This window comes from Vipera ursinii, assembly GCF_947247035.1.
Source record: "Vipera ursinii genome assembly, chromosome: 1".
NCBI classification, from domain to species: Eukaryota; Metazoa; Chordata; class Lepidosauria; order Squamata; family Viperidae; genus Vipera; species Vipera ursinii.
In genome coordinates, this window is record NC_139512.1 from 252,831,188 (window position 1) to 252,850,527 (window position 19,340).

The window sequence follows — 19,340 nt, forward strand, 5'->3', positions numbered from 1 at the left end:
AATTTCATTCTCTGATCTCCATAAGAGACTTCTGGGTTTGTTTTTTTATTAGTTTATTTTTAAATCAATCACATGAGCGCCTGACTTTCTGAGGTAACTTTTTGTCCCCGAGTGCCGCGAAACAGAGTGAGCGCCTGTTACTCATCCCAGCTTCTGCCAACCTAGCAGTTCGAAAGCACGTAAAAATGCAAGTAGAAAAATAGGGACCACTCCAGTGGGAAGGTAACAGCGTTCCGTGCGCCTTTGGCATCTAGTCATGCCAGCCACATGACCACGGAGACGTCCTCGGACAAGCGCTGGCTCTTTGGCGTTGAAACGGAGATGAGCACTGGCCCATAGAGTTAGAAACGACTAGCACGCATGTGCGGGGGAACCTTTACCTTTATCTAACATAAGCCAAAATGCAATGTTTTGACAAGAGGCCCCAAACACCAATGAACCAGGAAGATGATGGGACTGTCAATTAAGATACCGATTTACAAAAGCAGAATGGAAAAAGGTCCACAGTCAGGAAAATTATAGTGATCTATATAGCACACAGGCTACTGCTGTCCAAAGAAAAAGAATCTGATATGCCACTTGCATTGTGTGGACTTCTCATTTTACTTTACAGAAAAGCTGTACTCCTTTTGGGCAATTTCTTGAAGTCTATAGCACACCTGCAAGTAAAACAACCCCCCCACCCCCCACCCAAATAGGTCTTGCTGAACAAAGACACTGTTACCATAGTACCAATTTGAAAAACAGAGTATGGTAAATTCTATTGGCAACTCAATTGCAGGAGAAAGTAGATACTACTAACAACTCACAAAATACTCCAAGAACTTTGTAAAGTCATGCTATTAGGAAAAATCTATGGAACAATCAAAACAGCACATTTGGGGAACACATTAAGAGACACATTATGAAGCAGGTATATTAATGTTCTTTTACTGCCTCCTGCTGGTTAATTCCTTTTGGTTAATACTATTGGGATACAAACCTCAGCATTTTCCTGAAGAAATTAAATTGGATCTTCAGCCTTTATTTTAGCATAAAAATAGACAAAAACACCTTAAACATACTTATTAACTGTTCATGGGAAGAAACTAGACGGTACAGACGATGGAAAGAGAAAGTTAAGTCAGTCACGGTATAACTAAAACCATTTGCAGAAACAAGCACCAAAGATTCTTATTCCCAAAGCAACATTACCTACCAAGGGTCTGCAGGAACAGACATGTTTTTAAATAGTTACCTAACCACAGTCTACAGACTAAGCAAACTTCCCCTAGGAGGGAATTCCATAACCAGATAGTCACAGAAAGAACCGTGTGTGTGTCTGTGTGTGTGTGTGTGTGTGTGTGTGTGTGTTTTGGACTGGACCTAAAAATCATCAAGTCCCACACTGTGTACACTGAGGGATTTATTGCACCAGGGGTCCTCAGCCTTGGCAACTTTAAGACTTGTGGACTTCAACTCCCAGAATTCCTCAGCCAGCAAAGCAAAGCAAAGGGACGGGGTGGGATTTTATTATTACTTCAATTTTAAATCTGTATTACCGGTATTTATGGGCATTGTTTAATTATGTTTTAATAATTTTAATTTTTGTATCCTATTTTTATGTATTGCCCTGTTCACCGCCCTGAGTCTCTTGAGAGAAGGGCGGTATATAAATTAAATTAATAAATAAATAAATAATAATAAATTCTGGGAGTTAAAGTCCATAAGTCTTAAAGTTGCCAAGGTTGAGGACCCCTGCATTACACCATCTCATGATTGATAAGTGTCCAGCTTGTCTGAAAACCTCTAATGAAGTGGAAAAAACCCACTCCATTAGGTAACCCATTTCACTGAGTGACAGCTCTTATTGTCATGAAGTTCTTCTTAAAGTCTTGTCTGTGTCTCCCTCCTTAAAGTTACATTTTTCCAGTAGGAGCAAATGAGAATAAGTCCAATTTCTCTACAATGCAATAGCCCTTCAGATACAGATAGTCCTCGACTGAACCCGACATTTCTATTGCGAAGCGAGACATTTGCTAAGTGAGTTTTGCCCCATTTTATGACCTTTCTTGACACAGTTGTTAAGTGCATCATGGCACTTGTTCAGTTAGTAACACGGTTAAGTGGATCTGGCTCTCTCACTGACTTCGCTTATCACATTGCAAAAGGTGATCACATGTCCCCAGGACACTGCAATCATCATAAACATGAACCAGTTGCCAAGCTCCTGAATTCTGATCACGTGACCCTGGAGGGGATGCTGCAACGGTTGTGAGTGTGAAAAACGGTCATAAGTCACTTTTTTAGTGCCATTGTAACTTCAAATGGTCACTACATGAACTGTTGTAAGTCGAGGGCGATCTGTATTTGAAGACAGCTATCATTTCCCCACTCAACCTTCTCTTCTGTAAACTAAACATATCTAGGTGTTTAACTGTTCCTTATGGGATTTTTCAGTTCTTTCACCATCTTAACAGTCCTTCTGTGGAGTTGCTGTTGATGTTCCTCAAGAGCTGCATTACCCTGTCAGGATAGGCTGAGCTTGTTGTGATCCACTAGTACACCCAAGTTCCTCTCACACATACCGTATTGCTTTTAAACCAAATTTCCCCAAACCTGTACATGTTTATTTCATTTTTCTTACCCAGATGCGTAACTTTTCACATTTCTGTGTTAAATTTCATTCTATTTGTTTTTGCCCATTGTTCAAGCTTGTTTAGATCTTCATTATTTTTTCCCTTTTAGCCACCCCACTTAGCTTTGATCATCTGCAAATCTGATCAGCATTTCCTCATCAATATTTATAAATATACTGAACACAACTGCTGGGTTCTGGACAGATCCTTGTGGTGTTCACTTCATTTGGGACGTCTTTCCGAGTAGATTTGATGCCATTTATAACTACCCTTTAGGTATGATCTTTGAGCCAGCTGTGGACCCAGCTGTCAAATTCATATTTGATCATTTTGTTAATAAGGATACTCTGTGAGACATTGTCCACAGCATTTCCCCGACCAACCAGGCTAATAACTCTGTCATAAAAGGAGATAAAGTTTGACTGACATAACTTGACCATCATAAATACATGTTGGGTTTTACATTATTCAAATGTCTGTACATTAATATCAGCGCTCTCAACTGGGCATAGGAATTCACAAGTAGCAAATACAATACTTTATGGTTGCCAAATGAATCAAATTAGCTTCCCTACTTGGTTATTGTTATTATTGTTATTGTTTCCAAAACATCTTCAATATAGAATGCACTGCAGTATTTCAATAGAGAATTTATCAGGACATAGATAACTGAAGCCAGACTACCTTCATCCAAGGACAATCTAAGCCTAGCTGCCCAGCCGAAGCTGGACATAGATGGCCTCAATTGTTAGGTACACTTATCCCTATAGTGACAAATCCGTATAGAAGAAAGACATGTGATCATCCCCTCCGTAACAGCATTATTTCATGTAGAGTACAGTATTTTTTTCAATTCTCAAATCCAATAACCATTTATTCCAGATTAGATTTCAATTGTACACAACCGAAGTTTCCACTACTATATGTTTTGGTCTTTCTTTAAGGTATGATTTAATTAGGAGTTGGTCATAGGAAGGGATGTTAAAAGCCAAACTTCTATTTTTCTTAGCCATGAGCTACCATGACAAGGTTATTCAAGAAACAACAAGAGGTGAGTATACCCACCTCCTCTGGAAACACTTCAAAATGCTGTCAGCACTTTGGCGCTGCATTTGCTTGATTCCACATTTCTGCTCTCCCATCATCATTTTAGTCCAGTTGGATTTGGTTCCCCATTCCTGCTCTAACCATACTTGGCCAGAAATACCCTCTATCTAATTGCATTTCTTTCCATCACTAACTGAAGTAGGTTCCAAATAAGACTAATTGCAAGCAAGAGAGTGTATGTAGTAATCAAATCAGTTAATAAAAGCCATCATCTCTCTCTCTCTCTTTTTTTTTTTTTTGGTAAGAGAAATGGGCATAACCGTTGTCATCAATTCAAGCCTAGTAAGTTGCTGGTCTGTTACATATCCTCAGCAGGTGTGGTTATGAATAATCACATAAACAGAATACGAAGCAGCCTTGGTTCAGGGACAATCACCTAGCAGGAACTATTTGTCCTTCAAATTTTAGAGCTCAATTTGGAAATTAACAAATAGAATGATGAGAAACGCTTAATTTTCCAACTTTTCAATTGTAGGCTAGTCTTTTAATATAACTGATAAAGTAGATGAATGAGCACAGATTGGGCCAGTTTGGTCTAGTGGTTAAGGTGTCAGGCTAGAAACAGGAGATTGTGAGTTCAAGTTCCATTTTAGCATGAAAGCCACCTGGGTGACCTAACTATGTGAGGTGGGTTGAGAGAGTGACTGGCCTTAGGTTACTCTCTCTCTCAACCCAACACATCTCACAGGGTTGTTGCTGTGGGGAAAACAGGAGGTGTGTGTGACATGTTCCCTGCCTTGAGTTATTTGTAAAAATAATGAAGGCAGGATACAAGCAAACAAGAACAGATTTCACATTCAAATAGCATGAAATCACCTCAGAATTAAGGGACTTCTTTTTCCCCAGATTGCTAACCAGGATGCATTTCTATATAGCTGGAAAGCACAAAATTGGAGGAGGTTGATGAAGCTCAGTTTGACAGGAAACATGGCAACGCACAATCTTAAGTGTTTGCCCATGAGTTTTAACATGATTAACTGTTATTTTCTTCTAATTTATTATTAACAACAGCTAACCCCAATTTGTTGGAGTTAAATAACTAGTAATTCAAATAATTCTTATAGTACCATTCATTATTTGTCTATGATTGTATATGCTCAGGTAGCTTTGTTGGCTACAGCTGGAAATAACAGAAATAGAGTAAGATGACATTCAGTCAAATATAGACTTGCAGTGCAATCTGATCATTTTTACCAATAAGTGAGACAGACTGTAATATTTGCATTTATGAATATATGTACTTCTATAAACTAGAAAGATTGCATGGCTTTAAAAATATTTTGTAGAGAGCTGAGGAAGAGAGTTAATGGCTCTATATACTTCAAAAACTTCCCTTCAAAACTTCAGTCCATCTATGGAATATACAGCCAAATTCAATGGGTTGTTAGGATCTGAAATGCTCTAGAACAGGGGTCTTCAAACTTGGCCCTTTTATGACTTGTGGACTTCAACTCCCAGAATTCCTCAGCCAGCATGCCTGGCTGAGGAATTCTAGGAGTTGAAGTCCACAAGTCATAAAAGGGCCAAGTTTGAAGACCCCTGCTCTAGAACATTCTGCCACTTTGAATTTTGGATGGTAGAATACAAAGATTCCTTTTTATTTATTGTTGCTTTTAAACTAATAACAGAACAACAAAAACAAAATGAACAAAGCACAAAAATATATAAATTATTAAAAAAGAACATATAAGCATATTATATATACCAGTATATGTGTACGCATGCATGCACAATCTTTGTATTAATAATTATATATAGAATTGTAACTGTTTACCGTTGTAAAGACTCTTAACTAGCAAATATCACCAGTTTTCCATTAGTAATCCCAAGGTTTTGAAAAAACAGGAACTCCATTTTTAAAATGATGACCTTGTAAAAGGAGAATTCCATTAGAAAGCAAGCAAGCCATAGTTATTATATCACAACAGAAACCCAAAGCAATGCACGAACTATTATTTTAGTCACCATCTGCTATTTAATTTGTTTCAGCTCTTCTCCATTTCAGCTAAAAATTCTAAAGTACAAGTGGAGTGCATTGCTAATTTCTTTATCTCCCCAGGACTCCTTAAAATAAGAAGCCAAAAGGGTAAGAGGAGTTCAGGTAAGAGTACTAAAACAACTTATCAATGAAGATATTTTGGATGGCATATTAAGACAGTAACTACCTTTTAAAAACATTTGAGCATGAAAGAGTAAATCCATTTCCTTTATATTAAAGTTAATATACGTGAAGTGCTAAATATAATACCTAATAGCTTTTGAGTATCTGATCTAAGCCTTGCTAAAGAAAGGCAGGTTCCATTAGAGGTTTCAATGATAACTTTTAGTTAAATGAAGGAAAGATATCTGACCTTGTCCTTTGTGAAAGACATGTACTCAAGCTATCTACAGATTCATGTACTTGATGCTAGTTATTTTCACAAAGCTTCCAATGCTCTCAGAAATCAAGTGTAGCCTACAAATTAATTCTAGCCTTGGGATTCTAAGATACTTGTATCCCACAAGTTTTAGTCATAGATGACATCAAAGAAAGAACAAAATGACAGTTTGATAACTCAAGAAAGAGGAAGAGCAAATTCAGCAGTCATTCATCCGTAGACGCTTGGCAGCATAGACAGCAATATAATCAGCAGGGTGGCTTCACAATCCTGCCTTACAAATCACAATGGCTGGACTTACTCAACAGGATAAACCTTAACTAAATCATATTATGACTTGGAATGGTCTGTGAACCCAACAAAAATAGGAATGCAGGATATATTTAATTCAGGAGGAACAGTTTCTCACATTCAGCCAATATATGTTGAACTGGAAATAAGCTTTTTCCTCAAAAGAAATCAGACATCATCTAGATTGTAACATGTAAATCTAAAGTATATAACCAAGCTGGGAACAAACAAGCAATTGTCCAGTTGAAATTAATATAGCACGATAATCATACACTAGAAACAAACTATCTGATAATGAAACACTATTTTTACATTATCATCAGGATATATAAATGCTGAAACTCAGTGGCTCTAACAGCAGGGTATCTACAGCTTTTACACACCATTTGTTGAGGTAGATGTTAAAAATCCTTGATTTAATTAAATGAACTTCCACATTCTATTTACAGTCTTACAACTTCAAAATAACATGAACCCATGCTTTCTTGCTGAGATTTTATCCACTTGTACACTATGTTTCAACTTGCCTTTGTTACACAGTGATCAACATTGAAAATATCACAAAAGAAATATCAAATCATGTCATTTTAAGATAAAATAGAGAGTTTGAAAAAGCCATATTTAATATTTCTCTTTTAAAAAAAGACATTTGTACAGCTGGAAGTAATCTACAGGTAGTCTTCACTTACCAACAAAAATTTGGAACTGGCAACTGTCACTAAGCAATGTGGTCACAAAGTGAAACATTACATGACCATCCCAACATATGCTGTGGTCATTAAATAAATCACCCACAATTGTTAAAGTCCAACTGCAACTCACAACTTCTTGCCAACTTCCCCCTGGATTTTGCTCATTGGAAGCCCACTGTGAAGGTCACAAACAACAATCATGTGACCATGGGACAATGCAACCATCATAAATGTGTATCCAAGTAGCAAGGAGCCTGCTATGGTCACAACCTTAAAAACTGCTTGCAAATCTCCTTCAGCACCATCATAACTTCAAATAGTCACTTAACGAGCAAGCAAACTCAGTGAGGAATTATATATGTGTAGCGTTACCCCCTCAGAGGCTGCCAAAGCCCAGGCCCTCCCAGCCCTGCTCCCCAACTGGGGTGAGTAACTGCCTAACCAGTCCCCACAACCAATAAACCCTGACTAGCTCCCGGCAGGCAAGTGCACACAATAGCCAGAGTATTAAAGGTCTCCGTACACCCGGCAACAGAAGGCCCAAACGTCAGCCGTACGGGTAAATATCCATCATAGGGAAATTTCTCAGTCCCAATACCATAGATCTTCATATTACCCAGTTCCAGTATGGGCATATACATCAAATATTTGTCATAAAAATCCCTATATAATAATGTGACTTGCGCACCCGAATCCAAAAGGGCCTTAGCGTAAATACCTTCCACCTGCACTGACACGACTGGAGAAGGGCCCACCAGCTGCACGGGAGCCCCAGTAGTGGGAAACCCAGTGTCTGGTTCAACGACCCGCACCTGATACTCCAAAGACTGTTGCTGGGGCCGCGTGGCTCCAGCTTCTGTCAATTCAAGGGGACGGAGATTTCCCACTAAAGGGGGTACTCCCATCACTCCCATTTTCGATGAGGGTTTCCAAGGGAACCCTCTCGTCGGGGCTGACTGATATCACCGGGCACCTAGCTAGCTCCCTCACTGGGGCCCTTGACAGTTTCCCGACTGCACTGGGTTCCCTGATCTTCTGTACGGTTTTGTACACGCACACCTATAATGCCCCACACCCCCACAGTTGTAACAAACCACTGGTTCCACTGAATTATTAACCAGGGCAGATGGGCCCATCCCCCCATCAGTTGGCCCAACCCGACCTCGGTTCGGGGGCAGGCCACCCATTACTGTCCACAGGAAGCCATTATCTTAGTTAAATCCAGTATCTGGGCTTGTATTGTTGTTAACCGATCATCATCCTCCCTAGCCTTTCCCACTCCTGGGCCTAAGAGCCGTCCTACTGGCAACTCGGCTGCCGCCTCCTTAGCCTCCTCCACTACCTCACTTGCCCGCACTCTCCTTATAAGCTCGTGATATACCCCCAAACATTCCCTCTAGCTTTGACCTTTATTTGGCTCCCGACAGGGTCCAAAGCCAAAGCACCCCGGGAGAGTAGTTCTATCCTGGCTTGTTCCACCTCGGTTGAATCTAATCTCCCCCTCTCTACAACCTAATATAATAATCTATTCAGACCCCTATATTCAGACAGCTTCTTGCTCCTCTTCTGATACATGTGTTCCAAGTGAAACAGTAAGCTAGAGACCATCTCGGCAGATCCAAATTCATCATGCAACAAAGAGAGATAGTCATGCACAGTAAAATGTCCCCGGCTCAGTGTTAGACTTCTAATAGCTTCTGCAGCAGGGCCCTTTAAACTCTTAACTCATTGCCTTTTCTGGGTGTCTGGTATATCCCATTCCTCAACTGCTTGTATTGCCTGCTCCATCCAAGCTTCATACTCCTCTTCCCCTTCTGGCACCGGTTGCATCCCCGAAAAAGTACGTAATTTCCTATATCCAGCCCTTATGCAATAACCCCCGTCAGGTTTTGGATGGCAGTCAAACTTCCGCCCGCCTGTGTGAACCCTATTTCTGCTATCCCCGCGGATAAGGAAGCACGCTTCTCTTTCTTCTGGCCTAGCGGTTTGGCCGAAGGTGTGCCCCATACTGTCAGAAAATTCACCCCTACTCTGACATCTTCTGTCAGTTGCAAACTTTCAACCTGAAAGCACTCCAGAATACTCTTCTCCCATTCCAGCAATAGATAAAAATGGGGGGAATCCCGATCCACCCTCATATCTATCACATACACCCTCTGATCCAGGATAAGAACCCACAAAATCTGTAAAATTCACTCCTCTGACCAAACATCGCCAGGAACATCAATTACTACGCACATCCTTACTTCACTATTCTGCTCTTCGCACCACCTGATAGCCGCATTAGAGTCCATTTTTTTCACCTGGCTCATATCCTCATATCCCTACACGAGACCAACCCTCCCTTACTAAAGGGGGAGTAGACAGGGAATCCCGGATGAACCCCCACGTGTAGCATTACCCCCTCAGAGGCTGCCAAAGCCCACACCCTCCCGGCCCCACTCCCCTCCGTCACGCTCTGCAGCTGCACTCTCAAGGTGTTAATAAAGTGTCTTTTCTAGCGGGAGCTCACACGAAGTGAGGAAGTGGAAGATGGTCGTCAGGGGGGGGATTTCCGGAACAAAGATGACCAGCCCCTAGCCCTGTTTAACAGCCCCAGGCCGTCGTAGCAGCAATAGTCAATGATTTTACAGCGACCGTTTGGAAACAAGGGGGTGGGGAAAACCCTGGCTCCAGGCATCAATGGAAACATGAACAAAGGTAGTCAGCGCTCTGCAGTAACAGCTCGTCCTGCAAGGGCAACTCCCCACAATATCTATCACTTGCACAAGTAACAGTAATCAAAGTTCGGATGGCCCTAGTCTCCAAAGCAGTAGCGACCAGCCTCTCCTTCTCTTCTGTCATCGCTCATAGCCTCAGGTCTCGTCGATATCAAAACCCCTCCCCCCCTTTCCTTTATTGTTAAAATCTGAATTTAGCAACCCTAGCAGCTTTCTCTCTCCTCACTTTCTGTCTTGCCTCCGCTCAGGATATCCCCCCCTGCGAAAGAAAGCAATAAAATTCTACCTTCTCACTCTCTCTCACTCTCTCCTTTCCTCTTCTTCAAAGAAAGGAATGAACTAAAACCTCAAATCCCACTTCGGCTTCACCTGGTCTCTCCCTGACAACAGCAACAGCAACCACTCCCCCCCTTTCTTTCCTCCGTTTTCTTTCCTTCCGCCCGATCCACGCCTGCCATGCCCAAAACCCAAAACCGGCAGCAGCTATCTGAGCTTTCCTCTCCCCAGGCAGGCTCCCGCAAAGCCTTTCAGCCAGCCCCGCTACATATGTACACACACACACACATTTCCCTCAGAGATTAATATTAAGCCTTACTTGTAAATAAACTTCAATCTTTAATTGGAGAATTCTTCAAGTCTCTCTACAGCTGTGTTAATTTTTCAACCTTTATTACTTCTCATGCTTTTATATACCACTACTTTATAGAAAAGTTATGTTGGCTTTTGCAGAATCTAAGATTTCAATGCAGTAATTTACACAGTCCATCTACAGCAGGGGTGTCAAACTCAATTTCATTGAGGGCCGCATCAGCATTGCGGTTGCCCTCAGGGGGCCAGGTGGGTGTGGCCAGGGTGGGCATGGCCTACTGGGTGGGCGTGGCTAGAGTGTGTATGGCCTACTGGGTGGGCGTGGCCAGCTCTACATCGTTCGCATCAAGGGTGCCTATGGGGGCCTGGGCAGGAGTGGGACAGATCTTAGGGTCTCTGGGCCAGGGCCAAGGCAGTGGGGGGCCATTCCCTCACTGTTTCCAGGATGGCTTCGCGGGCCGCATGAAACCACTTTGTGGGCCGGATCTGGCCCCCGGGCCTTGTGTTTGACATGTCTGATCTACAGTACAGGTGGTCCTCGAATTAATGACCGGCTGCTTAGGAACCCCAAAATTACAACAGATTCCCCGCAAAAAAGATACGTAGGACCTAGTCCTGAAGTCCCTCCCCAGGATCATGAGACTGCATTTCAGGCGCTCAGCAACCAGCCCACATTTACAGCCTCCCACAATCACATGACAGCAATCTATGACGTTTTGCCAAAAACTGGAGTTTACTTGTTTTCAGCAAAACATCCCATAGCAACCAATGGGTCCACTCAGTGACCATGGATTCACTTTATGACTACAGTGATTTGCTTAATGCTGCTTAATGGTGGTGACACTCAGGACTGCTCCTTTTGAAAGTTGCATTTTTGTTCTTATTAATCATGTCAGGATTTGTAACAGTAGCAATCCAGGGCATATTGTACAGGTATTTGGCGGCTGGCATTGATCTGTCACACCAAATTAACTGCTGGAATGCTTAATTAGTAATTCATATAAATAGCACTTACCAATTAAAACACAGTTCCTGCAACATTGTTCCCGAAGTATTTTCTGAAAGTAATACAATAAACTTTGATGGGGTTAATATTTTTTGAAGAAGTTGAACAGTATCATTTATCGGATTAGTTTAAGATCAAAGGTTTTCCTGGAACAAGTATGACCAAATATCTCAGTAGCAGTGTTTAAGAAGAAAGCACGGCAAGGCTTCATCATAAATTGCCATCTTGGCATTTCCTCGTGTTAAGTTATAAACATGCTGTATTCTCTTAGAGCAAATTATAGTTTTGGTTCACCTCATGCAGTATTGCCTATTGTCAGCACAAAGCAATTCTTTCAAGTTGTTAGACACGGGTTTTCCCAACCACCCTATCCTTGTAGATTTAAAACATTTATAGGTAGTCCTCAACTTGTGACAATTGAGCTCAAAATTTCTGTTGCTAAGTAAGACAATTGTTTAAGTGGCACCCCATTTTTACAAACTTTTTCCCCACAAGCAAACCACTGAGGTTGTTAAGTGAATCGTGTGATTGTTAAATGAAACAGGCTTCCCCCCATTAACTTTGCTTGTTGGAAACCAGTTGGGAAGGTTACAAATGGCGGTCACGTGTCCCAGGACAGTGCAAATATCATAAATACACGCTAGTTGCCAAGTACTCAAATTTTGATCACAAGACTAGGGAGATGCTACAATGACCGTAAGCGTGAAAAATGATAAGCCACATTTTTAAAGAGCCATTGCAACTTTGAACAGGCACAAACCTGAACGGTTGTAAGTTTAGGAGTACCTGAATATAACTGCTCCTCTTTTAACCAACTATGGGTGGCTCTCAATCAAAAGTTAAAACAGCATATTAAAACTATAAAAACTAAATAAGTTAAAAGCAAAACCAAGTTAAACTTCTGATGTGTAGTTACTTTATCTTATCCCAGCACTTGGAAGTAAAGCCAGGTAGGTATTCAGTGCTTTTCAAACGGCTAAGAGGGTAGAGACCTGCTGAATTTCAGGGGAGAGGCTGTTCCATAAAGTAGGGCCTGCCAGAGAAAGTTCCCACAAGATGGCAATAATTAGGGGGACTAGAAGTGTGCCCACCCTATCTGATCTAGTAGCATAGGTAGATGTCCTTAGGGCAGAGATGGTGAATCTGTGACGTGTGTGTCAAAGGTGACAGGCCACACATCAATACTAGATGGCTTTAAAAGTAGCGACTAGCATCTTGAATTGCACCTGGAAAGAAACTGGAAGCCAATGCAGCTCACATTTCAGAGTACGGTATTACATAGGCAAACCGTAGGGACCCCATTGCTGTGTACACTGCTGCATTCTAGACCAGTTAAAGTTTCCAAGTGGTCTTCAAGGGCAGGCCCATGTAGAGCTGATTGCAGCAATCCAAATAGAAGGTGATCAACGCACGAGTGACTCTGAGTAAGGCCTCCTGGTCCAAGAAAAGGTGCAATTGGTGCACTAAATGAATCTGTGCAAAGCCCCCTCAAGCACAGTTACCACTGCTCGAGGACCCCCAAATTGCTCACCAGCTCAATCCAGGGAAGTGCCACTTTGTCCAGAGTCAGATGACCCTATCTCAGCTGATATAGGCATGCCTTAAGTATACACATTAATCTCCTTTGTCCACTCACATACAGAGATAAGATACATTCCAAGTTCTTTCTAATTTCAGGAAAGAAGCACACCAGTCAACAGATTTGGCTTATGTTACCATCTTTAACTTTTCTAGAAATGCATTGAGTAGAAATGATCAGGGATCAATGCCAGCAATATTTGCTTCATATCAAACCTACAAAAAGGTAAACATCTAAAAATACATTTACTTTATAATTTAAGGAACTGTACAACTCTCCATGATGGCATATGGCATGTTAAAATAGTTAAATGTATAATCTAAAGCAGGGGTGTGAAACCCGCAATCTCACATGACGTGTCACAACTTTTTTTCCATTGCCGACAATGGGGTGGGCGTTGTTTCGCCATGACGCATCCAGCCCATGGGCCAGTAGCTTGACACCCCTGATCTAAAGCTTTGGTGTTTAGGAGGTGAAGTATAGAATAAGTTATCAAAACAAGTTACTAACATATTTAAGAAGCAGTCTGTATGATCCAGGTGTAGGTCCTTATCTGTTATTTAATTTCTTTGAAGTCATAAGTTTTCCATACCAAGAGTGAGTTGACACACTCTTTAAAAACCAAATAGCCTTGAAATTATCTCTTCATGATCATGGAGATAAGATGAACAGAATACACAACAGAATACATTCTCCTGATTAGTTTTTAACTTACAAAAATGCAGGCAGCCAAGCAGAGAAATACCATTCAAAGGAGATAGTCATTAGAACAACACACATCCTTAACAAAGTCAGGCTGGGCTTCCTTTTGTGGTACAAAAGGAACTATGGACACACTAGAGTGAAGTGAAAAAACAAAGCTAACTTTCCATAATCAGAGGCAATCCTGACAAGTTATGATATCAAGATAGTCAAACAACAGACACACCACTATAAAACTTTCCTAAAATTTTCTAATAGTACTGAAGGCCCTGAAAATTCTTTTTTTAATGGCAAAAATACTTTATTCCCTGAAGTGAAGGATAAAGATTACTGAAAGACTGCCATAAAATAGCAATACGTTACTAAAGCATTCAATATTTTTACTGTTTTATAAACATTAATTATAGTTATAATGTAACACACTCAAGGTTGTCTGTATTACCCTTTTTAGTATAATGTTGTATTATAGTAATATGGACTAATATTTCACTTTTAGAAAATTGTATTTGTAATCATTTACAATTGTACATTTTTCTGAGTAAATACACAGGATTCCTTAGTACAGTGTGGATAGGTATGAGGATGTTACATACAAATAGAAGTTAGAATGCAAACATGTAAATTTGTGATAAGTTTTCTTTTTTCCTTGGAGAACAAATTAAAAACTCCCGGAAAGATAATCTCCTACGGAGGGTAACCCAAGCATCGAAGAATCAGTTAAGGGCGCAAACTGCACAGAAGTTGAAGAAATCAGCTGTGTTTCTACTTTGCATAATTCTTATGCCAGATCAGCACATGGCTACAGCACAGACAAATGCAAAGCCAAAGCAAACTACATTTGGGGCAGAAGAGATAACAAACACTGAACTATGCATTTTTTTTTATTTCAAGCATTTGAAAATTCATTAATAACTGGGGTCTTGACTAAGCTGTAAGAATCCTGCTACATGTGGCTTTTATCTAATTCATTTTGCACGGTAGAGTAAGGCATGGAGTTAAAAGCTACTCAGGTAGGATTCTATTACTTTGAGGACATTAAACTGTGTACATTAAATATTCCCCCCCCCCCCAGACACACACACACAGTCACCTTTTGCAACAAGGAATCTCTCTTAGCCTCGATGAAGCATGCCAGTGTGTGATAAGGGAGAGCAATCCATTGGGGACTTGGAAACGGGGCAACTTATCTACAAACCTGCATGAAAAGTGCTGAGCCCATAAAGACCACATCAAACCTTCCTTCTTGGGAGCAGGCAATAAAAATGAAAAAAAAAAGAGGAGAGCTAAGGCGAATCTTCCCCAGGAAAGTCGTGTATTGACAGTATAAGGAGGGGAAGAATAACGGGCCCTACCCCCTTGCAAACCTGAATCGATATCCCAGCTGGAGAAACCAGAGACCTTGTTGGGTCGTCTCCCCTCTCTAAAAACCAGCCCAGTCCCCTCTCTCCAGCCCTCCGAGAGAGCCGCCTCGCTGAGATCTCTCACCTTGACTCTGACCTCGTAGGTGGTAAAGCGCCCCCGCCCAACCCCCACCGTCTGGGGGCTGGTGACGTCGATCTCCAGGAAGTTGCTCGGGGGCCCATAAGCATCGTTGAGGTTCTGCGGCTTGGTTATCAGGCGCCTGGTGTCCGCCACGGTCTCAGCCATTTCCCTCGCCCTCCTGCCTGCGTCTGTCCCGTCGGGCGTAGCGGAGCCTGGCCGAGACAAGCCACCACCGAAAGAGAGACCAGGGCGGGGTCCAGGGCCGAGGAAGGGAGAGAAGGTCGCTCGGGCGCCGGAACGCAACCGCCCACCCTCTCCCTCCCTCCCGCCTTCTTATTTACGGGCGACTTGCCGCCGCGGCGCCCCCGCCACCCGCTCTGGCCCAGCCGCCGCCCGCGCCCGGTGGGAGCAGCCCAGCGCGTACGCAAAGCATCCTGGAACCTGTAGTTTTCCCTTTGCCCAGGGTTACCCTGAATGACGAGGTCCGGAGAGCAGCTCGCGAACTATAATTCCCGAACTGCTCTCTAGTCCCGGCCAGCGAAAGTCAAAGAGTACAAGAGAAACCTAAAAGGCTTGTTTTTTTTTTAGAAATCTCCGAGAGGCAAAAAGGAAGGACGACTCGGAAGCCGAAGCGATCTCGGGGATGCCCATCTAAATTTGGAAATACGCCACGGGGAGAACGGGGTGGGGGTGAGGGAGTAGGCTATAATAATAATAATAATAATAATAATAATAATAATAATAATAATAATAATAATAATAATAATAATAATAATAATAATAATAATAATAATAATAATAATAAACCTTTATTGTCAAAGTACAACATGTGTACATTGAGATTAGCTGAGCCTCCCCCTGTGCTCTCTCCCCCCCCAACACACAGTGACAACAAACCCTCCATCCCACCACACTATGTGAACCAACTACACCACACACCGGCCTCCCAAGTCACTTTGTCTTGTTCACTTTGTCCCTAGGATGCTTTGAATCAGAGCAACGTAAAAGTCTCGGTTGTAGCCGTAAGTGTAATGTATGGAGATGTCATTAACCTGGGATAGAACGTGGAAAGGTCTGTCGGATTGTCAACCTACCAATCTCAGTTAAGTGCAGCAGAGAATGCAGCAGCGATTAGTCCTATGCAGAAGAGGGGACACAGGTTTTAGGTGTGTCTAATTCTGCCTGGCACAAGGCTACATTCTCCAGTTTGCGATGCACAGCCCCCAGCCCCCCAAAGTTTATTGTAGGGAGGCCCGAGCTATGCTGGACTGTAGTTTAGAGTAACCACAGTTAAGAATGCATGTTATGTATACCTTGTTCAATTCCTACTGTTTGTTGTTAAAAGTATTTTTAAAAAATGGGAAAAATGTGAAATCAATATGGTAATCTAATTCTGCTACCTATTTGTAAAATTAATATATGGTCATCGAATGATATAAAGTACTTGTATATTTCAAATACAGTAACTAAACAGCAGTATCCAGTAAATATATAGTAATGGGATTTACCTGATTGGAAAAAATGATAAAATACCATCATCACCTCTATAATTGCCTGAAGCAGTTCAGAATTATTCACTCACTTGGAAGTCAGTAAGGTTTATTTTTGATTCAGAAATTCATCTGGATAATTTACACAGCCCAGTTTATGAATGTTCTTGTATTGCCTCACACTGCAAAACAGTGCCTGATTTCATGTACTACCGGTATTCTAAGTTAGTGCTTTAGATTGATCTATGAATCTAGCCAATTGATTCCTACTGTACTCTTTTCCATCTGCTTTAAAAATCTTTTACGGAAATCAACAGAAGTGTGACATGCTGATTGCTGTTAAAATAATTTTGAGTAGCTGCTATCAAGACAATTAACTTCCACAGAACGCAGTTCATCTATGACACCTCTCTTCAAAGAATGCTAAGTTCAGCATGCTCATACAGCATCCTTTGGATTTTGAGGAAGGAAATTTAGTTAAGTCTTTCATCACAATTCAGGAAAAAAAAGGGCTGAATCAGTGTTTTTACATATACAATTTGGAGAAGGAGCAGTTTCAGAGTATCTTAAAATTGCAACTTTTGAAATATTCATTTTGAGCCTAACATGATTCCTAGAAATGAATCAGAGTTGGGCCTGACCCAGCAAAAAGAGAAAGTATGTGTGATATATTTACTGTGGAAGAAGTGCTACAGCTTAGAACCACCATTTTAGAATGTGAAAATAAAGCTGGTATTTTTACTGCTTACAACTGACAGATTCAGCTTCTATCATCAGCTCTCACTGTAACACATAAAAATAAACTTGTAAAAAGAAGCAATTGTATTCACCAATCATCATTTGATCAAGAATGCTGGAAGGCCAAAGAGAGTTGGATATTTGTTTTACTACTCATAGAGATAATCTTTCTTTACACATGAATCAAGATATACTCACCAGGAGGAAACATCCTAAGAAATTAACTCAATACAAGAAAAAACTATCATTCAAGAAACATGGTTCATTCACTGAAAAGTGCTGATTCCTAAATGGGACCTGCCTTGATAGTTCCCATATTTTAAAAAAGGGGTTCAGAAATTTAACTACCAGCCTAGCAGCCTCCTCAGCATCATTAGCAATATCGAGCATCTTATCTGTTATGCTCCTGGATTGGATGAATTCAGAAAATTTGACTTAGAAGTGACTACACCCTCTTTGTTCATGCTCTAATTTTACAACATCTGGCAGAAAAGTAAATTTTTAAACCATGGACTTTGCTTTATGTACCTTTTGATCTAATTTCTAGGTTCAATCTATGATGCAAACTCCTCTATATAGAGAAGATTGCTACTGCTTACCTATAAACATGATCAGTCTATCATAAAAGTTAGATATAGATTCCAAGGAAACGATGCCAATGAAATCCCTGTTAATAGAAGTTTAGCTGGAATAAAACTTTGTCCTGTGATTAATGCTCTAATTGCAATGAATGACTACTACTGCTCACCTACCTCAAATTAGCATATTTCAACTCTATGTGGAAAATGTATTTTTTACTTACTTAACTCTGGCTTAAAAAGGTACTGCAAATGTTGGCTGTTTACTGTGCCTTATAGCCACCCTAGAAAGGAAATAGAAGGCCATCCCATTTGGGCTAAGGTTTTGCCATGTGGCAAAAGGGCTGTTGAAATCATAATATATGTCTTATTATATTGCCCATTTTATGCTGGTAGACATTCAGAATTCATAGCCCCACATCTAAATAAATTTCCCAGTCATTGAGACTGCTTTTATTCCCAAGTGATTCTATTGTTTTAAGTGTAATTAAATGTTCTTAAGAATTCCCTCTAGTATTTAGGATTTGCTTATTGAGTTGTATTATGTTTTGGCTGTTGGCCACAATAAAGATGTTCTTCCATATTTACATTAAAAAAACAAAAAGGCACTTTCATGAGTCTTGGTAGTATTGAAATCTGTGGTTCAAATACATTTCAGTTTACTGCCAACCAAAATGCAAGAAAAAGTGGTATGTTTGTATCTACATCCATATACACATATATTGAGAATAGAGGAAATAACAAAATATATCTTGAATTTTTCCTTTTAATAGACAGTGCAATTAGAATACAGTATATTTCCCTAAATTCTGCTGAAGACATTACTTAGCCTGATAATAAAACATTCGGAAACCACCCCACAAGCTCAGAGAATGAACCTCCATTCTCATCCTACACCCGAGCTACAGATATTCACCATTATTGCACAGTATATTTCATCTGAATAAGTTTAATTTGAAAGCTTTTATAAAAAGTTGGCTGCTTATGAAGTTAAAAAGTCACTAGCAGTAAAACAAAGCCATACTAACACCATATAATTTACGATATAAAACCAGTTGCGTTAACATCTTCTTGGTCACTTTAACATCTAAAAAGAACAGAAGATGAGAGAAACTTCCTTGTGACAGAGATTCCACAATTTGCATGCTACAATCGAAAAGACCCTGTATTTTTCTCAGTAAAAAAATCAAGTTTTTAATTCATTTGTTTAATTGGGTTCTCTTTATCTAGTTTTAGAACGTTTGTGGGCAATATAACTTAGGTCATAGTTATACAGAAATGTTGAAAATTCAAAAGGGTTCACACACTGTTAAGCATCACCATAAATAGCCAAATTTGTAAGTTGTTTATACAACCTACAATGGAACCTGA

At 40.7% G+C, this 19,340-nt stretch overlaps 1 protein-coding gene across 3 annotated transcripts in view; it reads right to left on the reverse strand.

Moving 5' to 3' along the window:
- SNX3 (sorting nexin 3) overlaps positions 1–15,553 on the reverse strand; it is a 34,838-nt gene extending 19,285 nt beyond the window's left edge. For all 3 annotated transcript variants that reach the window (XM_083371804.1, XM_083371803.1, XM_083371802.1), the window contains exon 1: positions 15,167–15,553. In XM_083371804.1, the coding sequence (XP_083227930.1) occupies positions 15,167–15,328 (162 nt within the window). In that variant the 5' untranslated portion in view covers positions 15,329–15,553. The remainder of the gene's footprint in view (positions 1–15,166) is intronic.
- Positions 15,554–19,340: the final 3,787 nt, after the last annotated feature.